Source organism: Lactuca saligna, chromosome 6, assembly GCF_052625555.1.
Source record: "Lactuca saligna cultivar CGN05327 chromosome 6, ASM5262555v1, whole genome shotgun sequence".
Taxonomy (NCBI): Eukaryota; Viridiplantae; Streptophyta; class Magnoliopsida; order Asterales; family Asteraceae; genus Lactuca; species Lactuca saligna.
The window spans coordinates 125,690,159-125,715,535 of record NC_136422.1 but is presented as its reverse complement, the minus strand read 5'-3'; the positions used below and the strand labels follow the sequence as shown (position 1 = coordinate 125,715,535).

Genomic DNA, 25,377 nt, shown 5'->3' with positions numbered 1-25,377 from the left:
GTGATGGAAACCAACATCATCAATGGAAGGATTCTTGCGTCGTTAAAATTATCCGCTCCTTAAAATGATTTCGTCCTCAAAATTAGATTACATTACAATCAAATTAGGGTAACAAACCGTCATATCTTTTTCAATCACCTAGGTAACTTCTAACCTATACCCATCTCTCCATTGGACTTTGATGAGCTTGAATGATTTCATTGATCACTGCTTTCACTTTCTCTAGCCAAGATATCTACCACCTCTCTTTTCCCATGTATCGACTTGACAAATCATATCTTGTTTAATATTAAGACATCTAACTTTCAACTTTCCTCGATTTTCAAAACGAGTATTTTTCATCCAAGGTTAGCCTTCCAGTACCACCCTTCGGTGGTCTACATTTGAAACTCCTTGACCACCTCTACGAAAAGATAGTCACTGCTTACCTTAATCCCTCCATCGCATGACCCATGGGAACCTCACTAGACACTTGATCATCACAAAGTAAAAATGATGGAAACAAACTCTAGAGTTCTCTCCTCATAAAAAATACATACCCTCGCACGATACGCGGAACTCGCACATGCTTTTAGCAGAGAGAATCTCAATCTTTCTGGTAGATAAATAAAACATATTAATGGCGACATCGCACGACTTGATCCCGATCGGAGTTGAAGTCAAAGGAAAATCATGTGTCCAACCATCACATAAGAACACTCATCGTAAATTTCCCTAAACATGAAAACAAGATTCCCTGCAGCTATCAAAATGTCTAACACAAAAAATTCATAAAAAGTCTAAACTAACACAAACAAGCACAAAAAGAAGCAAATACAAATGATCTACCACGGCTAGCATTAAACACAATTACACATAGAAAATAACACAGATAGATGAAAAAGTTTTGAGAGTACCTCATCTTCGCATCTGACCTCATCATCAGTCATCTAAATTGCTCACACATGCACTTTGGATGCATCATTCTTCTTATCATTGCCACTAGCCTGAACCTTCAGATTTGGACATTAACCACTCATATGACCTTTCTGCTTTTAATTATAGCAAAACAGATGATTCTTGCATTCTACTTGCATGTGGCCTAACTTTCCACATCATCTACAACTCATGGTGTTGCTACTGCATGGCCCTTTATGTGAGGAGTGACGCTTTTTGTACTAGTCCGGCTTGTCACCCATCCTCTCCTGGTGACCCTATTGTTTCTTTGAGAATTCAGACAAACCATCCCATTTCGTTTTTCTGCACTCTTAACCATCGCATGCCTCGGTGGAGCTAGATTAACCTCAACCCTAAGTGCTTTATCCATGGCATCCACCAAAGTGTTGTGCTGTCTCACAGCGTCCCAGTACTCAGACTATATTCCCTTTGCATAATGCTCCGCTTGTTATGCATCAGTGGGCCAATAACTCTTTGCGAACTATAGCTTCTTAAAAAATATAGAGTTGTATTTTGCAATTAACATGGTTCATTTTTCCAAAATAAGGAACTCACACTCAATCCTCTGCATCTGATATGGTGGACAAAAAAGCTCTTGAACTTTTCGACTTAAGATCTTCCAAGTAATGACATGTAATCCACTTCAGTGATGATAGAATCCAATGCCTCCCACCATTCAAGGGCCTCGCACTCTAGATTCAACACCACATAAATGACTTTATGAGATTCAATGAAGTCGCCCGAATAGAAAATCTGAGTCATCTTGGTTAACCAATGCATGTATATTGTCATGTCTGCTCCTCCTCGAAATACAAAAGGTTTGCGGTTTTTGAATGCCTTGAATGAGCTACCAGGCCGCTCATCACGATCCCTTGTAGGATCCCTGCTTCACTACCTAGTAAGTGAGCGACTCTCGACATCACCCACAACATCACCCACGTCAGGTAGTAGTCTTGAGGTTCACATGGCTTGTTGTAACTTAGCAATATTTGCCTTCCTAGCCTCCATCTCCTCGTTACTTGTCCTTAAGTATTCCTCTTGGTCAGCAATAATGGTAGCACTCTCTAAATTGTGCTCGCTCCATGTTGGCTAAGCTCATGGTTGACAACCAGTAGGTGGGTTCTGAAATATAAAGATGCCCTGTTTGGGTTGCGGTTGTTCTGATCTCCACCGACACCATGAATATTGGCATTCTCATCAACAAGATACATGTTCCTAAATAACGAAGAGTTTTTGGTTTACCTAATAACTTCAGGAAGGGAAAGTTCAAAAAGTCACATATAACAATCCTATATCTCTCAGCACACACCCTCCCCCTTAAGTTCCTAAGGCACCTAATTAAGCTACTCTACACTGTGAGTCTGAAAACCGAGCTCTGTATTCATTTTGCTTGCAGCATGGCTCTAATACCAACTTTTAATATCGTGATTTTTCATCTACTTGTTTTATTTTTAAAATATGCTAAGTACGCTAATCATAAGTACAATGTTATGAAGTGAAATTACCCAAATGGGTCAACCAAAGCATCATATAAATGCACATTGAAACACTCAAATAACATAACATCAGATATATCATATAATCAACATAATTTTTCTCAAATAATATTATTCATCTGTAGAGATTTTACATTTAGTTGCACTTCACTATTCATCTTTGTAACTAATTATTACTTCATACACCTCTATTATATTTTAAGGCATTATTAATCTTCATTTTCATCATTAACAATTACTCTTCTCTTAATCGTATTTCTAAATGTTCTTATATTTATGGGTCTATATGTTAATCAATAACGCAAAGGTAAGTATCTCATTCACTACTAACATGACTGTGATGACCTAATACTCCAACGTTACGTATTAGTAGGAGAAGTGCCAGTTCCATCAAGTTACACCACCTAAATCCCACGTGGTGTTTGGGTAGACGTTCCATCAATTGTCAATATCACTCATGTCCTTGAAACAATGGGCCATGCCCTGAGTTGTTGTCTAGAAAAGCCATTCAGCATCAAAGTTGGCTTAAGCTCTTATCCCATAGGTATCCTTCAACCGACTAGGCAATCATATGATTCAGATAGGATACACACCTAACTCTAGGATCCAAACCCTAACCCTATAATGTGTATTCCCCTTTTTCTTAATAAGTTATTAATTTATATATAAGGAATTTCACATTTAACCTGAGTAAGTAATCATGTATGTTCATTGTCTTCTTTTAAAAGCATATTAATGCTCAAGTAACTTCTTATGTAAACATGTAAACAAATAAACAAGTGAATACAAGTTAAAACATTTTACATCACATGTAATTTCATGCACATATCATCATTATGGCTTGACAACATCACTAGCATGCTTTGTCCTAATCATCATAGACAAGTGTTTCCAAGAAATCATGGCGTGCACACATCATATAAAATCGACACAAGGAAACTTAGGTTCATTCCAATAATATATGACAAACAATAACGTATCACACAGAATAGGGTACCATCAACATAAACAAATTAGGTTCATTTTAGTCCATCTAAGATTTGAAATTCCCTGTGAAAGTTCTGTAAAATCAATGAACATTAAACTCACCTTTGTCAACAATGCCTCCTCTATACACTTTAAATCTTATAGGAACTGAGGTATCAAACATTCCCCTAGTAAATCAAAAATAAATGGATTGCTAGAAGTTTAGATGAACAAAAAAGAGCTATTTACTACACAAAACATGAAAATTAGTTATTAGGCCAAATTCTTAGATTTTGACCTGAAACAACTGCCAGCTGAAGGCCACATTGGCACCACTTAAACCTTCAAAAATTATAATTATCCTCCATATTCCAATAGTTTACGCTTCTACCTTTTCAAAAAGTGCTCGCATATGTCCATAATATTTTTCTAGATTTTTCTATGAATTTTACAAAACTACATATCCATAGAATTAACTTCTCACCAGTCTGTGAAAAGGATGATTTTCACCTTGGTTAGAGAAATTTATAGGGCCTAGAAAAAATCAAGGACAGACGAAGCTCAAAATTCAAAATTTGAGAGTTTCCGGAAAAAACAAAGTACATTGCTAAAAGAGAAAACACCCTTAATGCTTGAGTTTCCTCCACCATTAAGCCTCATGAAAGGCTTTTAGGGACTCTTTTTAAGACCTTTTAGATGGCTAAAAATGTTGTTTTTACATAAAATTATTCACCATGATTGAGATAGAAATCAACAAAAGTTTTAGCAATCAACAAAGAAGACAATTACTCCAAAACTTGGGGCAATTCAAGGACATGAACAATAAAATCCGTTAGCATGTTCCTATTAAGATTTTGTTAAAAATAAGTCATCAAAAATACCATCAAAGTGGCTAGAAATTGGCCACACAAAACACTATAATTAGAGTAGGAAGAAGAAGATTATTAGAATCATTTGGAAAGCAACTTAATCTCTTAACTCGATAGAATTGATAGAGAATTTTGAGTTTAACCAAATGAGAAAGAAAATTAATGACTTACAATGGAAGGAAGATCAATCCTAACACTTCAATTGCAAAAAAGTTATATCGATTGCCTTCCTCCACTGTTTGCATAGCCGATACTTTCTACTTTTCACCCCTTGTGATCATTCCTGCTTTCCAAACACTCGATCTACCCTTTTTTTCTTTTCCTTACTAGACCTAGAGACAATGGATTGTCATTTATACATCAATGAAACATGGATTAGGGCCCCAAAAAATATAGAAACCGGAAGTAGAACGTCAATAGGTAGGACATATAGCCTAATTAACATCCAAATAACCTATCATTTTATGAGGAGGTGGCAAAGAGTTAAAGTCCAAAAATATAAATACACAAAAGCTACCTTAGAATATGTTTGAGAGCAGTAAAATGAGGCTCTCATGGATGATGCATGTGAAAAAAGCTTTGCTAAACTGTGTAGGCGATGCTTAGTCTAGTAAAAGTTAAATACTGGAGGTCCCTAGATATGGTGTGATATAATGTAGGATCAGAGAAAAATGGACTGAAAATACAAAGGTTAGCCTTTGTGTCCAACTGAGTCCGAGTAGGTTTACAATTTTACATCTTATACCATTTAAGGATGTGACACTTGTCAAAATCGTCACCTATTATCAATCCCAAACCTGATGAGCATCAATATAATAGGGTAAATATATAATATTTGTCAATCTATGATCAAACTACAAGATTAGTATTTCAATGTATATAAGAAAAATCAGTCTAATCCTTTGTAAACTATAAAAATAAGTGTGTTATTTTATATAAATAATAACATATTCATAAAGTACACATCTCCATGATTCTGAAAATATAAATTTCATAAAAATATGATTTCATATATAGAAATTATGATTTTTCTAAGTTATTAATTCAACCCTACGATGAGGGGAACGCAATAATTGAAAAAAAGGATATTAGTTGAGTTTTATCCGAAACCCCCAAATGGAGATTCATAATATTCTTCGATATAAGAGCATGGAAGTAGAGAACAGCAAAACAAAAGTATGTATGCGTAAGTTATGACTTTTATAAAATCATCTAGACTACCCTCATTATAAAAATATTGGCAAGAAATAAAGTCAAAATTTGCGAATACAATCTAAAGGAAAGTTTTAGAATTACTCGATACTTACGTGTGAATATAAAGAACGCCAAAAACGTAGATTATATGTAAAAGTTATAAATTTTACAAAATTCAGCGTGCAACTTAACGATCAAATTCACGTATATTATTGTGATGTGGTCGAAAAGAAACGTGCGGTGCATGTTACTTGCTTTTTTCTTTGAGTCTGTAATTAAAACATTACCCTCTTCTATTCATTTGAACCAATTCACTTTCAGAAATGTGATTGTGATTACATTTTTATTTTTATTTTATTTTATTTTCTATTTTCTATTTTCTTTAAATTTATTTTTGTTTTTATTTTATTTGGAGCATCATTTTTCGAGCCAGATTAATCATGAACCTCTAACCATTAACAAGAATCAATATCGATTAAAGCATGCTATGATGGTGAGTTTCACAGTTACTCTGCCAAACTTTTCTAGCTAATCGTTACATTGCCTAAAGTTTACAAACAAACATTGTAACAAGTTGTTATTACGTCTACCTTTTATAAGCATTGTAACTGGTCGTTACTCTGCCGGTATTTATAGCTTCAATATTATGTCATTATTATGACCGGTTGCTCTAAAAGTAATTAGAAAAATATATATATATATATATATATATATATATATATATATATATATATATATATATATATATATATATATATATATATATATATATATATATATATATATATATATACGAGTAGGATCAAATGAGAACACCAAAAGATTGAGAACGTGAGAACAAAGTATATTTATTTGCGATTCCATGTATTCATTTGTGGAGAAATGATAAATTTTTACGCCTTTAATTTCAATTGAAGAGGAAAAGCATATTCATGTTGATTGTGCGTAAAAATTTATCATTTCTCCACGAATGAATACATGAAATTACAAATGAATATGTTTGTTCTCGCGTTCTCAACCTTTTAGGTATTCTCATTTGATCATTTCCATATATATATATATATATATATATATATATATATATATATATATATATATATATATATATATATATATATATATATATATATATAATTGTGTGGACGTAGAGAACTGCCAAAACAAAGCGTGCATGCCGAAGTTATGATTTTTATAAAATCATCTAGAGTACCGTCATTATAAAATTATGGGCTAGAAATAAAGTCAAAATTAACCAATACAATCTAAAGGAAAGTTGTAGTATTAGTCGATAACTACGTGTAGATATAAAGAACGCCAAGAAAGCAGCTCATATGTAAAAGTTATGAATTTTTAAAATTTAGCGTGAAGTGCACACAACGTGCAACCTAACGATCAGATTTGCGGTTATGAACAACACATGCTTTTTTTCCTTTGACTCTATGAACAACACACCACTTTCTTATATTCATTTGAACCAATTCACTTTCACAAATGTGATTGTGTTTCCCTTTTTTTTATTTTTATTTTATTTTATTTTTCATTTACTATTATCTTTTAATTATATATTTTATTTTATTTGGATAATTGTGTAAACCTTTACGACGTCTAATGTTGCATCGTGTTGGGACACAATCTTATGTCAATAGCTCAGTTATGGGAACTCATTGTAAAATTGTCAATGATCCTTAAAGAAAGTAATAAGAATAAAGTTTACAACCACCAATACAGGATCATCTAATATAAACAGTAGTATACATATACATTATTTATACTACAGACAATAACAGAAATAACAATGTTGAAAAATAAAATAAAATGAATAGTGGAAAATATAAAATTCAAAAATTCTACAAAACGTTATATGTGATAATAAAGGAGTAGAGGACATCTCACAAAATTAGCCACATTAATTATACTAAATGTACACATGTACACGTATTGGGCTAAACTACTAGAAAGGCTACTTGGGCCGAATATAAGGCTATATATACAAATAATTATAACACCCGAAATCAGAAAGGTCAAGAAAGGAAAGGAAAAACCCTAAGTTAAAGAGGGTTGACTCGTCGAGTCCAGGGAGGAACTTAGTGAGTCGGAGCGGGATCCGAGTGTAAAGTAAGTGACCGACTCGGCGAGTCGGAAAGTGGACTCGGCGAGTCCGGTTTGGGTTGGGAAACCTTAATTCCAGCACTTGGTAACCTATTTAAGCATCTTATTCTCTTCCCTAGGGATCATTTGCGGCCCCTATAGTCCAGAACCCGAAACCCTAAGCCTCCATTGTTGCTTATTCAAGCTTTCTTGCCATTTTGGGTGATTCGAATGAAGAAGGAAGAAGGAAACCATTGGGGATTCAAGGATTCGCAGTAGATCCAGAGTTTGTGGGATTTTCTAGAGCATTTGAAGGTAATGAGTCACTACCATCACTCCTTTGCATATATATCAACCTTCATCATGAGATTTGGGGCTTTTAGGGCAAGTTTAAGAACGATTTCGAGTTAGAAGCCCAGATCTGAAGTTGCTACTTTAGATCTAAGTGTATCGTGGTCTAGAGAATCATAAAACATTAGTCTATGGGTTGATTGTTAAGCCCTTTTGTCTTAAACCCTAATTTATAGTGTTTTGAGCCTAGATGTCCTTAGCTACATGTAAAGTTTTCCACTTTACGTAAGGAATAGGCTTTAGAAGAGTGGATCTACAGTTTGGAGTCCATGCATGACTCAAAAGCCTCTGAATATATGAAGGACTGAATAGACTCGACGAGTCCTTCAAGTGGACTCGACGAGTAGTATGAAGATGGAGATGAAATCTACGAGTTGGATGAACAACTCGGCGAGTCTGTTGAAGATTTCCTTGGACTCGACGAGTCTGTTCTTGGACTTGGCGAGTCAAGTCGCGAAACCCCAAACCCTTCGAGTTAAGACTCAGATCAGTGAGTTGAGTGGGGACCTAGTTGTAACATCCCAAAATACCAAGAGTAGAGTTGATGGGCAAAATGGGGAATTTGGAAAAGATGAACTCGGCGAGTCCATGGGTGGACTCGGCGAGTAGGGTCACGAATTGGTCATGTGTTAGTTGGCCAACTCGGCGAGTCGGCGGCTGGACTCGGCGAGTTGGTGTTGGGTGAAGAAAACCCTAACCTTCAGGGTTTGCCCCCTATTTAAAGGATGTTATGCATCCTTTTAAGCCTCTATACCCCCTGAGAGTTCCAGAGAACACCCCCAAACATATTAACTCCATTATTGAGAGGATTGAAGATTGGAAGAAAGGGTTTGTGAAGAGAAGTGGGTGGAATTTGAGGATAGCTTCAAGAGGGCTTGGAGATCTGGAGTCTACATCAGTTTAGGCTCATCTTTGGGGTAAGGATCCTCTGTCTTGAGCTCTTTTCCCCCTTGTTGTCTTCTTTGGGGGGTTGTTTTGGGGTTTTTGGGTGCATTTCATGAGTTATTCGGGATTGGAAGATGGATCTGAGGATGCTACCTCAGATCTGGAGTGGTGATGGTCCAAATGTGCATAAAGTCCCTGTGATTGAGTATGTAGTGAAGCTATCTTGTCCCAAAGCTTATCCCTAATGTGTATAATGCCTAGATCTTCATGGATTCACATAAATTTTGCCACTTTACGTGATGGATGGGTTGTAGGAGGCTAGATCTATGTTTTGGATCAATTGCATGGCCTGGAATGCTTCTGTATGGATTCAGACTGGTGGTACTCGGCGAGTCACAAGGGTGGACTCGACGAGTTGCTTGAAGATGAGCTGGAACTCGGCGAGTAGGTTGAAGATACCCTTAGACTCGGCGAGTCTGTTCTTGGACTCGGCGAGTCTTGTCGAAGAGTCCCAATATTTTCTAGTTGAGTCGAGAATCGGTGAGTCAAGGGATGACTCGGTGAGTTGGGTGCGAGTGGACTCAGAGTGGTTAGACTCGGTGAGTCTCGGGGTGACTCGGCGAGTCAGGTCGCGGATTGAGGGAAGTTCTGAGCTTGGGGACTCGGCGAGTCATCGGGTTGACTCGGCGAGTAGAGTCAGTCAGGGGTTGACTTTGACCTTGTCCAAGGGTTGACCAGTTGTCTTCCAGGGGTATTTTGGTAAATAAGGGTATATATATTGAGTTGAGTGTTTTGGTGTTCAGTGGAGGAGTTCGTGTTAGAGTTCGGAGCAGCGGGATCTTATCCTTTCAGCCGGCAGTTTCGAGGTGAGTTATCCTCACTATATCAACAGGGTTTAAGGCACCAAGGCCGGCCCTTTATTGGATTGAGATTCGGATATGGTTATTATGTTATTGTTTGATATGTCTGCATCCTGGTAGCTAGGATGGTACATGCTGGAGACCTAGTTAAGGTCAGTTTCCCGATATGTAGAGTGATGCTATGCTAGTGACCGGTTAGGTCGGTAACCTGGTTAGGGTAATGATATGCTATGTGATATGCTTGCTCGGTTTGTTGACTATGACTGTTATATGATTGTATGTTATGTGCACATGGTTGTTTGGACTGGAGATGTGTTGAGGCGGGTCCTGCTTTGTGCTGTAGGCCAAGATACCCAGGGCGGACCGGTTATTCCGAAGGCCCAGGGAGCGGTCCGGATAGGTTGTAGGCCCCAAGAGGGCGGACCAGACGTGCCGAGGCTCGGAGAGTGGACCAGGCCGACTGAAGGCCCGATGCTGGCAGACCAGTCACCCTGTAGACTCAGAGAGTGGACCAGGTGGGTTGAAGGCCCGGTGCGGGCGGACCAACCACACTGTAGACTTAAAGGACATGACTAGACTCAGAGGGTGGATCCGGCGGATTGAAGGCCCGATACGGCGGACCAGTCACACAGTAGACCCGATATGCATGGCTGTTCTATGTTCTGTTATGTTATGTATGCTTTTTATGCTATGGGCCGGAAGGCAATATGTTATGGGCCGGAAGGCAATATGTTTTGGACCGGAAGGTGGTAGCCTGGAAGGGCGTATATGTGGTTGGTATTTTGGGGGTATCTCACTAAGCATTCGGGCTTACAGTTGTGGTTTAATGTTTTTCAGGTTCTTCGGGAGACTGTGGCAGGGCAAAGGCGTGATCGTACCGTCCCTCGCGTTTATGTTTTTTTTTTTGAAATGGACTTGGGAATATTCTGATAAATAATGTATTGAAAACCTTTTTGTAATAATTTAATGAAATCTGATTGTTTTTGAAAAATTTAAATTAGTTGGACTTTTCGGTCGTTACACTAGTGAGTGGACAGGTCAGGACTCGGAAATCAGTAGACTCGGCGAGTCATGGTCTGACTCGACGAGTCGAGTCGCGAATGAAAGGGATTTCAGAGCTTATGAACTCGGCGAGTCAGTAAGCTGACTCTGCGAGTAGGGTCAGCCTGGAAGGTTGACTGTGACCAGGACTTTGACTATTGACCAGAGTTAACTTAGTTGACTTTTAAAGGACTGTCAGACTAAGTATCATTTTGATATCGGTAGCTTAGAGAGCTAGAGGAGCAGCAGCTCAGAAGGTTGTCGGTTAATAGCCAGAGGGTTATAAGCAAGTTATGCAGTACCAGGTCAGTTTCCTTCCAGTAGGAACGGGTGTAAGGCCACAATGCTGACCCGTTTAGCTAGCAGTAGTTTCCGGACTTCGGTCCGATGCAGTAGTTAGTATGTTTGATGCCTTCGTGGCTCAGACAGGATTTATGTGTTATGTGTTCCGGGCTACGGCCCGATGCAGTATGCAATATATGTGTTCATGCTAGTTGATATGTTTATGCTATGCTATGTTCACTTAGATTCGGATTTCGGTCCAATGCAGTTAGTCCAGACATCGGTCTGATGCAGTGGATAAGGTCCAGTCAGTTTCCGGACTTCGGTCCAATGCAGGGGCAAGGCCCCAGATAGTCCGGACATCGGTCCGATGCAGGGGACAAGGTCCCAGTCAGTTTCCGGATTTTTGTCTGATGCACGGAACAAGGTCCCAGTCAGTTTCCGGATTTTGGTCCGATGCAGGGGCAGGGCCCCAGTTAGTCCGGACCTCGGTCCGATGTAGTGGGCAAGGCCTAGTATGTGCTTTATATGTTATTGTATGGTATGTGGTAGTTTAGGGGAGCTCACTAAACTTCGTGCTTATGGTTTTTCAGTTTTGGTTTCAGGTACTCAGTTTTCAAAAGAGGTGCTCGGAGAGGTTGCAGTGCACACACCATAGTCAGTTATCCTAGGAATGTTTTACTCTGATAATGAGATTATGTTTTGAATTAATACTCGAAAATTATGTTATGACTTATGATACAGTTTTATAAATATGGTTTTAGTAATGTTTTAAAAGAAATTTTTAATCGTGATTTTTGGGTCGTTACAAGTTGGTATCAGAGCCTTGATTTGAGGGATTCAGACATACTTAAGAGTGTGTCTGGACTCAAACTAAGGAAGCAGTAAAAGGTTTTTAAAAGAAAAATATTTTTGAGAGGAATTTTTGGTAAAAAGGAGTTTGAGAAAAGACAAGAGTGTTCGAAAAAGCAAAAAGAATATTTAGAAAGAAAATAACTTGGAAAGAGAAAAAGAGTATGGTGCATGCAATCAGCCGAGCTCAAGTAAGTACTCCCAAATTACCCATACAAGTTTATGATTATCAGTTTTAGTTCTAGTTTCAGTTTAGTTTCAGCTTCAGTAGAACAGCATGCTAGTATAGGACTAAGGATCTAGGAGGATGCCTTATGTGCCTGCTTATGTGTTGCAGCCTTATGAGAATTGTATGCTAGTAGTGAGTAGACAGTAGTAGGATAGCATGTTTAGGTTATGTCTGATAGTATGAGCTTAGCATTGTATGCTAGTGCAGTTTCTCGTTATGAGAATAGATTCGCTTGAGTAGTTTCCTATGTCCGAATGCTGTTTGCTTTGTGCTTTATGTGACTTTGAGTAATGGGAGTTAGCCATTAAGTGAATACGTCACATCACATGCGAGTAGGGTTGAATAATTTCAGAGTGCTAGATTTGGCCCTATTACGCAGCTCTTGTCTGAGTCCAACCGTTGTAAGGACGAGTCTTTTACTCGAAGGATTATCCGAGCCTCGTTGTATGTGATGGTATTCAGGTGGTGGCTAATTGGCATTACGAGGAGGCCTTCAGTAGCTGAGGACTGGTTGGGTGGAGTCAGAAGTTCCCTAGGGCATGCCTAAGATGAGAGTAGCAAAGATTAGCAGTAGAGAAAAGGGACTTGGTGGATATGAGGTAACTCTTGAGGAAAGTACGGATAGATGTGCAAGGTAGTATGGTCCCGTACTACTGAAAGCAGAGATCCGTACTCGATTCAAGAGGGACCGAGGAAAAACCGGGGAACTAGTAAAGTGTGTGAAAGATCCCTTAGCAGCGGTATGTATATTGATTAGATTTGTGATGTGTTTCCAGAATGGTGACATTGTGTGAGATATCAGTTGGTAGTTCAGGTGCCAGGGAAGGATCTGGCTCAGGCTCTAGAGCCGGACAGTTGGATGACCAGATGAGAGATGTTATTTCTGCAGAGATTATGTGTAACATCATTGATCAGACTCCCGTGATATTTGGTTCAGTTAGGGAGGCCATTATGGAGCTTTTGGATAGTCGTCTTGAGGCCTTTAGGGTCGGGATAGTTTCAGGTCAGCTTGGGTCTCGTCTAGAGCCCGATTCTTATGGAGTTCAGGGATCCATCAGGGAGGGAGATCCTATTTTTAGTTGTTACCATCGGGGGACGAGAGTGAGCGGGCACCCTATCTCTAGGAGATACCTCTCCATGATTGAATAGTCAAGTAGGTTGCGTGAGCCCTTCGCGAGGAACTGCCCAACATCGTTGGACGGGTCACTAGTAGGTTGACCGCAAAGTTCCAGAATCAGATAGCAGTTGTTCAGACGATGGATGGGGTTGACGAGGTAACGCATGAGCGTGAGTCGGGCAGAGAGTCGGAAAGGAAGAGGAAAACATATGAGACTCAGGTAGCCACTGGTTCGGGTAACAGGCCTAAGCGGTCGAATTCGAGATCGAGGGACTATCAGAGCCGCAGTCGATGCGGGGAGTGTGGTAGGACACATGAGGGTGCGTGCAGGCGTAGAAGTGGTGGTGATGCTGGATGTTTCAAGTGCAGCCGGATTGGCCATTTTAGCAGAGATTGTATTATTACCATCGCTCAGGGGTTTGATCCGATATGTTTCCGTTGTAGTCAAAGGGGCCACAAGAAGGCCCACTGTCCGAGTTTGTATACAGCAGGGCAGGTGCCAGCTCCTACCCCTGGGACTTCGAGAACTACCAGCAGACATCAAGGTCGGGCAAGGGCGCCCACAGCTCGGAGCCGAGTTTTCCGGTTGATTTCAGCAAGGATTCGAGCAGCACTAAATGATGGGGGTACATATCTTTTACCTTCCTGTCAATTATTATTCGTGATATTGTTGTTATGTTGCCGCATTCTTATCAATAAGCTTAAGTGTTAGGGTATTATATTACCTGCTTGTGACTGAGTTTTATGCCATCTGCATATGTTGAGATAAGAATGGTGAATTGGAGGTCGTTCCCTCTAGATCAGGTTACTTCAGATGCCGTGACTGTAGCATGTATGTGTAAGAATCAGTAATGCCTCACTACTTTCAAAGGGTATCATTCGGGATTGATCAGTGTAGTGACAATTTAGAGCTTCTAGTGAGGTAGCCAGCGGGCAGTAACGAAGTGGGTTGGGGATGTGCACCCCAAACGTAGGTTCTCAGGATGCAGTCCCTAAAGCAAATATAGTTAAGGATTGAAAGGTGCTCAGTTAGATAACAAGAATCGTTCAGATCTGGCAAAAGTTAGTTGGAGCGCCGACAGAGGTAAACGTTGGCAGACAGCAGATCGCCCTTTTAATGGAAAGAAGGTTAGGGAATCCTTTCGACCAGTGAGCAGTAAGGAGTTAGCCGGATCCAAGAGGGGGAGAACCCTCCGAGTATACAAGGGAAAGAACACGCAGTTCCAGAATGAGTACACGCCCTCTGAGAAGAAAAGATAATAGTGCAGCGATTGATGGATTGAGAAGTTCAGAGTTGGGAGTTTGAGGAATTTCCCAACAATGAGTTCATGTGATCGATATGTTTAGTAGATGGTTGGGAATTCAGGGTTGGAGGACTGCCTGTAGGACTCTAATGAGTCGGAATGAGGATCTTGAGAATGATTAGCAACAGAGGCTTTCCTATTAGTAGTCAGTGGCAGAGTCGGCATGCAGGGTTGTGTGGATTGAGGAGTTGGGGGGTTTTGGAAACTTCCAAGAGATAGTTTCATGTGTCCGGATTAGTAGACGGTTGGTTTAGGAACCAAGCCGAAGAATTCCTTGACGGACCGCTAAGTGTATTAAGGATATAAGACGTCGAGGTTGATGCAGTCAAATAGTAGTAGTAGTGTTGTAAGTCTACGGGGGTAGCCGTAGCATTTACTACCAGTCAGGTAGTAGTAGTAGTAGTGTTGTAAGTCTACGGGGGTAGCCGTAGCATTCACTAGCAGTCATGTAGTAGTAGAGTGTTGTAATTCTGCGGGGGTAGCCATAGCATCCACTAGCAGTAAGGTGGTAGTAGAGTGTTCTAAGTCTGTGGGGGGGTAGCCGTAGTATTCACTAGCAGTCAGATAGTAGTAGAGTGTTGTAACTCTGCAGGGGTAGCCGTAGCATTCACTAGTAGTCAGATAGTATGAGGGAGTTGTAAGTCCGCGGGTGTAGCCGTGGCCTTTACCAGATTGATATGCAGCATGAGCACGTTGTTGGATGTGGGGAAAGCAGCAGTATCCACCAGTTCGGGTGCAGCAGTGAGGATATGGGAATCCATGGGTTAGATTTCGGATTTCCCAAATGGTTCATTTATGGTTAAGTCGACGATTTGGCAATAGATCGTCACGTTAGTTATGAGAACACGGAAGTAGTGGACCACTTGGGTTTGCGTATGTTAAGGTATACAGTTAGTCTGGGAGCCACCATTTTTAGCCTTAGATTTGATGATGTCAGGATTCGACGTATGGACCAGGTCGGTTGGATCGGGAGGTTTATAGAGTCGCAGTGTCAGGAAGACTAGTGGAAACTAGTTCCAGAGAAGGATTTCGTTCAAAAGTTGAGGGAGCGACTAAGTAAGGAGTCCTTGGGCTCCACAGTTGAGTTGGAACTCAGTGTTGCAGATAACCGATGAATGATTTGAGACCAGGAAGGTGCTGAGATGTTGAGGGAAGAAACCATATAGTCAGTTTAGTGTTTCATCTAGTTCAGTGTGTCAGCCAGTTCAATGTTTTAGTTAGTTCAGTGCTTCAGCCAGTTCATTGTTTCAGTCAGTTCAGTGTTTCAGCCAGTTTAGTATTTTAGCCAATCCAGTGCTTCAGGCAGTTCAGTATTGCAGGCAGTTAAGTGTTTCGGATAGTTTCAGTGTGATGGCCAACATTAGTATTTGTGTTGGAATGCAAGTGCTGACGGTATAGTTGGTCGATTTGAAATGGCAAGTCCCTCTTAGCAGGATCAGTTAAGTTTTCTACCAAGTATAAGTGATCTGCAAGGATAATTAGGAAGGTAGCCTTTCTTTCTGGAGGGAAGGCTCGAGTTATTGGAAGTTGAGTAGTCAGATGAGAGATAAGCAAGTTGGTTCCAACATCATCGATTCAGTATGAGTGGCAGAGTTGGTAGAACAGTTATGGATAATCGAAGTATCTTCAGAAGTCGCTGGAAGCAACTAGTAGGTTGCGATGGGGTGTAGTGACCGATGGGAGTCCAGTAACTCAGATATCGGCAGATTAGTTGGACCAGGGTGGTCTCAGTGCATCCAATAGGCGAATGAGGGGCAACAGAATTTTCAGTCGGAGGAAGTAACGTTAAGGAAATTATGGAAAAGATAAGAATTTAGTATGTACCAACAGTAGTGATCAGCACTGTGTGTGGCTGGAGTGATGGACAAAAGGGTTAAAGTCACTAGGCAGGGTGTTGAGGCGGATTGCAGGCCAATTGAGTATAGAGAACTTTGAAGATGAAGTTTAGTTTAAGTGGGGGAGAGTTGTAACACCCGAAATCATAAATCTCAAGAAAGGAAAGGAAAACCCTATGTTAAAGAGGGTTGACTCGTCGAGTCCAGGGAGGAACTCGGCGAGTCGGAGTGGGATCCGAGTGTAAAGTAAGTCACCGACTCGACGAGTCTGGTCTGGGTTGGGAATCCCTAATTCCGGCACTTGGTACCCTATTTAAGAATCTTATTCTCTTCCCCAGGGCTCATTTGCGGCCCCTATAGTCCAGAACCCGAAACCTTAAGCCTCAATTGTTGCTCATTCAAGCTTTCTTGCCATTTTGGGTGATTTGAAGGAATAATGAAGAAGACAACCATTGGGGATTCAAGGATTGGCAGTAGATCCAGAGTTTGTGGGATTTTCCAGAGCATTTGAAGGTAATGAGTCGCTACCTTCACTCATTTTCATATAGATCAACCTTTATCATGATATTTGGGGCTTTTAGGGCAAGTTTAAGAACCATTTCGAGTTAGAAGCCCAGATCTAAAGTTGCTACTTCAGATCTAAGTGTATCTTGGTCTAGAGAATCATAAAGCATCAGTCTATGGGTTGATTGTTAAGCCCTTTTGTCTTAAACCCTAATTTATAGTGTTTTGAGCCTAGATCTCCTTAGCTACACGTAAAGTTTGCCACTTTACGTAAGGAATAGGCTTTAGAAGAGTGGATCTACAGTTTGGAGTCCATGCATGACTCAAAAGCCTCTGAATATATGAAGGACTAAATAGACTCGGCGAGTCTTTAGAGTGGACTCGACGACTAGTTTGAAGATGGAGATGAACTCGACGAGTTGGATGAACAACTTGGTGATTGTGTTGAAGATTTCCTTGGACTCGGCGAGTCAAGTCGCGAAACCCCAAACTCTTCGAGTTAAGACTCGGATCAGTGAGTTGAATGGGGACCTAGTGAGTGGACAGGTCAGGACTCGGAAATCAGTAGACTCGGCGTGTCATGGTCTGACTCGGCGAGTCGAGTCGCGAATGAAAGGGATTTCTGAGCTTATGAACTCGGCGAGTCAGTAAGCTGACTCGGCGAGTAGGGTCAGCCTGGAAGGTTGACTGTGACGGGGACTTTGAATTTTGACCAGAGTTAAGTTAGTTGACTTTTGAAGGACTATCAGACGAAGTATCATTTTGATATTGGTAGCTCAGAGAGCTAGAGGAGCAGCGGCTTAGAAGGTTGTCGGTTAGCAGCCAGGTGAGTTTCCTTCAAGTAGGAACGGGTGTAAGGCCACAATGCCGACCCGTTTAGCTAGCAGTAGTTTCCGGACTTCGGTCTGATGCAGTAGTTAGTATGTTTGATGCCTTCATGGCTCAGACAGGATTTATGTGTTATGTGTTCCGGGCTACGGCCCGATGCAGTATGCAATATATGTGTTCATGCTAGTTGATATGTTTATGCTATGCTATGTTCACTTAGATCCGGATTTCGGTCCGATGCAGTTAATCCGGACTTTGGTCCGATGCAAGGGACAAGGTCCCAGTCAGTTTCCAGACTACGATCCGCTGCAGGGGGCAAGGCCCCAGATAGTCCGAACTTCGGTCCGATGTAGGGGACAAGGTCCTAGTCAGTTTCCGGATTTGTGTCCGATGCAGGGCACAAGGTCCCAGTCAATTTCCGAATTTTGGTCCGATGCAGGGGGTAGGGCCCCAGTTAGTCCAGACCTCGGTCCGATGCAGTGGGCAAAGCCCAGTATGTGCTTTATATGTTATTGTATGATATGTGGTAGTTTGAGGGAGCTCACTAAGCTTGGTGGTTACGGTTTTCAGTTTTAGTTTCAGGTACTCAGTTTTCAAAAAAGGAGCTCGGAGAGGTTGCAGTGCACACACCATAGTCAGTTAGCCTGGGAATGTTTTACTTTGATAATGAGATTATGTTTTGAATTAATACTCGAAAATTATGTTATGTCTTATGATATAGTTTTATAAATATGATTTTAGTAATGTTTTAAAACAAATTTTTAGTCATGATTTTTGGATCGTTACAATAATACAAAAATACACAATCTTTAAATAGCTAAGAATAACGTTACATCAATGTTGTAAATTGTACGAGAAATATAATCTTGGCCTTTGTCGGATAAAGTTTATCTTGATCGAAGCTAGACCTAATAGGTTTTTTCTCTATCAGTCTTTAATAATATCGACTTTTATCTTATTATTTAATTTCCTTTCTTATGAAAAAGAAAACAATTTATATTTAGAATTCACATACAAAAACTTTTGCACAAAACAATGATTCAAGATAAGGTTGAACTCTATCTTCGAGTAATGTTCAAGGTGACTGAACTTTCTTTTGGCTTGCTACAGATTTCTCTCTGGATAAGAAATTCAACGGTAAAATAAGTAAGGACACAATTGAGACCGCTAAGTACATACATACTCATATATTCCCATGTCTCAAACAACGTATTGACTTGCTTGACATCCTCAACCCCACTACACTCCAAACAAAAGGATATGCAATACAAACTTAAACCTACTCTCTCCAATCCCTAAATTCCAACACTTCATAACCAACTCCTCTCTCTTGAGTAAACGTTCACATATGCTACCATGAGGGAGTGACGACAACCAAAAAAATATTTAAGGTAACCCAAAAATTATTTTCTTGAACCAACACCAAAATCCATTTTTATTTTGTCAAGGGATTGGGTAGTTCATAGGGCTAAGATCATATAATCATGGGATCCATAGGCAAATCAGCATTAAAAAGCTACTGGATAGGTGCGGCAATTGTACTGATTATCATTCTCACGGCACTCTTAAAAAAATGGGCAGTTTATTTAGACAAGCAAGCAGAAGCAAGATCTTTGGTTAAAGCACAAGGCGATATGAATCAGAAGAACATTGGTTTATGTTCATTATCTACTACTAAGGGTATTCGTACTTTTGCACTTGAGGAAATCAAAGCCACAACTAGGAATTTTCGAATACGGATAGGTGTTGGTGCCACATCATATGTTTATCTTGCTGAGTTGGGTGATGGTCGATTTGGTGCAGTTAAGAGGGTGATGGAAGAGAGGGGTGGTAGCCAGAAGATGTTTCTTGATGAAGTATCGATCTTGCTTAGGATTTCTCACCCTAACTTGGTTGGGTTGTTGGGTTTTTGCTTAGACCAAGGTAATTAAGCTTCACATATTTGCAGGATTTACTTGATATCTTCGCTTTACAATTATCTTAATTATTTGCAACATGGTTACAATTAAATCACAACACTTTAATCTTTTCTTTTTGGTTTTGTGAAAAATAGTATAAAGAGTTTATCGTTAGAACAACGGAAAGCAAAGATATGTATTTCGATTTGAAACAAATATAGGAATAATAACATTATGCCATCGTTTTTGAACATATGTTTAATTAATGAGGTTATTTATAATTTTATTATAATAGTTAGAACTAATGCTTATAAGTTAAAAAAATATTTTTATACATTTCTGGTGATATTTCTAAATATCAAAATAATAATAATACATCCATGTATCCATGTGAACTTATATTTAATTCATGAGCAATGTTTTGTCTTTTAGATTAAGATATTTTGAACTGACATGTATGTAGCCCAATTACAAAACACTAAATATTTTATAATATGTTTGAAACCCCACTTTAAACATGTAGACCTTAATTGTTGTTCTTGGAATCAGCTAGTTTTATGTAACTCAAATTTAATAGTTTTTGATTGTTTATTCAAATTCATTTTAAGATAAACAAATAGAATAAAAAGAAAAAGAAAAGTATTTACATATTTAGTGAGTCATTGATGATAGAAATGAGGGTCGCGTCTACGTTTTAGTGGTGTGCATATAATATTAATTTGTCATACAATCCTTTTTGTTTCCTGTGTTAGTTTGTGTTTGTTTACATGTCAAGTCGTACCCAACCAAACGGACATAAAGAGAAAAAGGAACATAAAAAAGATATCATTACAATAGTTGAGAATATGCATATTCCTAGTTTTGTACTCCTCCGTATTGTCCTAGGGTTATATTACTCCTCGGGGTTATCTTGTCGATAACTAAGTATTCTTTCCAAAAAGAAGAAACAAGCAGAAACATGCTATTCTCAGTTTTAAAGATCGCATCGTTCATTTCAAAATCAAAAAGGTCACATAATTGCTAAAATCAAGGTTGTCGAGATCCACATTCCGTTTACACGACCTGAATGGGATGATTAAATTCGACAAAAAGACAAATTAGCTAGTAATAAATTTACAATATAAAAAGTACATTTTCGTCTATTTGTTCACAAATACAAAATTAATACAAGCTTAAAAGTTAATACGTAAACTAGCAATATAATATGATTATAATTCAAACTTAAATTGTTGTAAAGCATTAATTCTTTACAATATGAGGGAGAAAATGTCAAAAGCTTACAATCATTACAGCAGTTTTTTTTTTTTTTTTTTTTTTTTTTTTTTTTTTTTTTTTATTTAAATGCATGCATTTCATCTCTATATATCTGAGATACATTTTCTAAAGTTTCATAGACTCTTAAGGTTACACTTTTAACTATAGTTACTAAATTACAAAAAATGGTAGGATCAGATCGGCTTATTTTCTAATGTCCTACGATATTGCCTTAAAAACAATTTTACTTTTATTCAATGTTTTAAAAGTTTTCCGATATTTTGGTTGAACAGTTATAGTAACTAGTTTCCGATATTTTAGTTTTTCGATATTTCAAATCAGACATTTCATCTCTATATATCTGAGATACATTTTCTAAAATCTCAATTACTCTTAAGGTTACACTTTTAACTCTAACTACCAAATTACAAAAATTGGTAGGATCAGATCGACTTATTTTCTAATGTCCTACAATCTTGCCTTAAAAACAATTTTACTTTGATTCAATGTTTTAAAAGTTTTCTGATATTTTAGTTGAACCGATATATTAACGGATTTCCTGTAAGACCGTTCGGACAATTAGTTCCTATAATTTTTTATTGTTTCCTAATTTACTACACATACATATATAAATACATATATACGTAAATACATAAATCAAAATTCAACGTGTACAATTTCAAACATTAAAAAATACAATGAAAAACAAGGCATACATTAATACAAAAAATACATTAAAATAACACATAATCATCAATTTTACCTCAACCCATGTAATAATAAAAAATATATATATAGTATAGTATGCCGAAATAAAATAAAGTTTTAGATAAATATAACCATATTAAAAAACTTGACAACATTTAAGAATATACTCAAACCGGTTTAAGGAAGATTACAATCCTACATTTAAGATATCAATCTTAAAAACGTTGAATATATATAATTTAGTGGCATTTGAAAAAATAAAAAGCCTACACTAAAAATCGATGAATGAGATCTATATAACCAAAACGATGTAGAGAGCATGTCACATACATAAACTATGTATAATAATCACGTAAAATCATATTCTGAAGCACAATTTATGTACTTTTGACAATTAATAATATCTTGGTAATTTTTCCATTTTTTTAGTAGTATAAAATAATAAAAAACAATGCACTTCATCATCAGGTTTTTTTTGTCCGTGGTCTATAAAATATATGTTAAACTGGTTACTGTCCAATTGCTTCCGCACTTTACAAAAATCTGCAATGTTATTTGTGAAGCATGTTTTTTTATATCTTAAAAGTAATATGTTTTTCCATTACATTTAATTTTAGTCTTTATCCATTATAGGTGAACAGCTTCTTCTACTGGAATATATACCAAACAAGAGCCTCTTTGATCGGCTACACACCCGAAAAGGCAAATCTTCAGGATCTCTTTCATGGTCGAGTCGTATAAGCATTGCCCTAGACATCGCCTACGCCCTAGACTACCTACACTCAGTCGCCGACCCTCCAGTCATCCATAGAGACGTCAAGTCGTCCAACATTCTACTCATCAACGACGATCATGCTAAACTTGCAGACTTTGGCTTATGTAAATTAGGACATGACACACAGAGCGCCCAAACCCCAACAATCATACGAGGTTCTTTAGGCTATGTTGATACGAATTACCTTAACACAGGTCTAGTATCACCCAAGAGTGATGTATATAGTTTTGGTGTTTTATTGCTCGAGCTTATAACTGGAATGAAATCACTACAAGGGTCAGTAACCCTAGCAGAGTGGACAAATGAGTGTAGAAAACATCACGATGTGGATATCTTGATGGGTATGTTGGATCCGAAACTAAATGGTGAAGTGCATGCAGAGCAACTTAGAGTTCTTGTCAACGTTGCTAATATGGCTTTGTTAGAGAACTCGATGGCAAGACCGAATATGGCGGAAATTGCATATAGAATATCGAGTTGTATGGACAGTTCGCTGGAGAAGGATTTGCCTGTATGATTCCTGTCATGGGTTGATAGTATATATACATTGTGAATTTGAATCGTTGGGTATACATTTGTAGTCGCATCCAACCCATTTTGTATAGAACATTCTTTTATAATACAAGAAAGGAGATGCAGAACATCACAAATTTATTGTATTTCATTTCTTTATCATTAATCTACCATCATCTTCTTCTTCTTCCGTGTTCTTACATTTGTTTGGAAGTATCCACCATAACATAACCAAATATGCGACCATAATAGCATAAAATTTGGGAAAAATGTTGGTCAACAATGTTGGTATATTTTTGTAAAGGTAAATATTTTTTTACATTGTTTATCATTACCAACCACATATAATCGTTCAAACAATTGAAGCGGGAGAAATAATTATTGGTGCTAGACGTTTATATGTATTTGTATGCTAAATCTTTGTTAGCCCAAGTATTATGTTCTTTAGTTAGCCCACCGTTGTACATTGAGCCCAATTGTATATTTCTTATATAAATATATATATATATATATATATATATATATATATATATATATATATATATATATATATATATATATATATATGAAAGGCTTGATGTTGTTTCATGGGAAATTATGTTTTGAAACATGGAATTAGGCTACTATCATCCCTAAACCTAGCCGATCCCTTCCTATGGTCGTCATCTTCTTCTATTCTACTACATCTGTTCTTCTCTCTGTTTACCTCAAATTCTCTCCCTTCTCGTTTTTCATCATGACTGGATCTTCTTCTACTCCTAAAAGTTCTCCCAATGATAAAATTTATGGGATAACCAACATTAAATCTTATGTTCCCCTTCTTCTTGATCTCGACCGCTTGAATTATGACTCTTGGAAAAAACCTTTTAAAACTCACTGCATTGTATACAAAGTCTATAGTCATCTTAATGATACTTCTAAGATTGAAGATGATCCATAATGGCAGACATTAGACAAGATTGCCAAACAATGGTTGCATGATACTCTCACTCAACCTGTTCTCCAATCTATTCTCAAACCCAACGCCACAGCAGCAGATGTATGGAAGACCATTGAAGATTTGTTTCATGATAATAAAGAGATAAAAACTATGAAATTAGACGATGAACTTCATACAATCGCCATTGGAGATTCTTCAGTTATGGAGCATTGCACTCGCATCAAGTCCATCTCTGACCTTCTTGCTAACATTGGATCCCAAGTACCTGAAAGAAACCCAGTAATTTATGCCATCAATGGCATATCTCCGAAATTTACTCACGTCGTCACCACCTTCCAACATCAAAAGTCGTTTCCTACTTTCCTTGAGATGCGCTCCATGCTCATACTTGAAGAACGATCCATGATTAAAGACCACTCACGCCAATTTCAAGCTTCACACCAAGATAACGCATCATCACCCACTATTCTCGCAACAGAGCACCAAAATCGGCCCTCTAATTCTCGATTCTGCAATTCAGGGAGTAGAGGCGGTGGCCGAAATCTGTAAGGCGGCAGCAAAAGCGGATGAAGTGGAGGACGACAGGCTTTGGTCACAATCTACACAATTGGGGAGTGGGTAGCTTTTACCCTTGGTCAATGTCGCAAGGTCAATAGTAACAACATGAGCTGCTACCATATGCAATGACCCATCAGGCTCAATGGCCTAATGGTGCAAATTCCTCTTTCCCTCAGTATTGGCACACTTCAAATCCAGCTTCAGCCCAACATAATGCTTTTTTCTATACGACACAATAGCCCAATAACCAACCCAATTGCTGGCAATGGTTTCAATACTCAAATAATATGGATCAACCGGCTGCCGTACTACAAGCTTTCAATACTATGATCCTTCAAGATTAATGTAATGCAAATTGGTACATGGACATCGGGGCAACCGCACACCTTCACACCGATTTAGGTACTCTCAAGTCTTTTAGCAATACGTGTAACAATTCAAATTTATCGGTATTACTCAGCGATAGATCTCGTCTTCCGGTCACTAAACTTACTCAATCTCATATTCATTTAAATCGTTTTCATACTATTGTCCTAAAAAATATTCTTATTGCACCACAAATTATTAAAAATCTTATTTTTTGTGTGCCAATTTACTCGTTATAAAAAGTTTTCTATTGAATTTGTCGAGTTTGGTTTTTCAATGAAGGACTTTCGCCCCAAATGCATCCTCCTTCGATGTGATAGCACGAGTGATATCCATCTGGTGTCCACCCCACTCCTCAAGCCCTTCTCAGTCTCAGCTCTTCCTTGTGGCACCAACGACTTGGTCACCCCGATCAACCCATGTTCAACCATTTAATTTCTAGCAATCTATTTCATTTAATAAAAAAGATTCTCCTTTATTTTGTCATGCTTGTCAACTTGGCAAGCATACTCGTTTTTCATTTCAATAATCTAAAACTCATCATTCATTTCCATTTCAATTTGTTCATTCTAATGTGTGGACTTCACCATTACAAAGTCACAGTGAAATAAAATATTATGTTATTTTTCTCGATCAATTTTCTAATTTTATGTGGGTTTGTCCTCTTATATTGAAATCTAATGTATTATCTAAATTCCTTCACTTTCATGCTTATGTCCAAAATCAAT

The 25,377-nt window shown here is 38.4% G+C and overlaps 1 protein-coding gene across 1 annotated transcript; it reads left to right on the top strand.

Annotated features, from left to right (window-relative positions):
• The first annotated feature begins 18,955 nt into the window (after positions 1-18,955).
• Positions 18,956-22,874, top strand: LOC145002056 (protein CYTOSOLIC ABA RECEPTOR KINASE 9-like). The gene is made up of 2 exons (XM_078961361.1): positions 18,956-19,560; positions 22,131-22,874. Exons 1-2 carry the CDS (start codon positions 19,122-19,124, stop codon positions 22,787-22,789), a joined length of 1,098 nt encoding a protein of 365 aa, XP_078817487.1. The 5' UTR covers positions 18,956-19,121; the 3' UTR covers positions 22,790-22,874.
• Positions 22,875-25,377: the final 2,503 nt, after the last annotated feature.

Bases quoted from the DNA above. Each gene is read 5' to 3' on its own strand.
- LOC145002056 (XM_078961361.1), top strand. From the start codon at position 19,122: ATGGGATCCATAGGCAAATCAGCATTAAAAAGCTACTGGATAGGTGCG. The intron at 19,561-22,130 runs GTAATTAAGCTT...TATCCATTATAG, and splicing joins GGGTTTTTGCTTAGACCAAG to GTGAACAGCTTCTTCTACTG.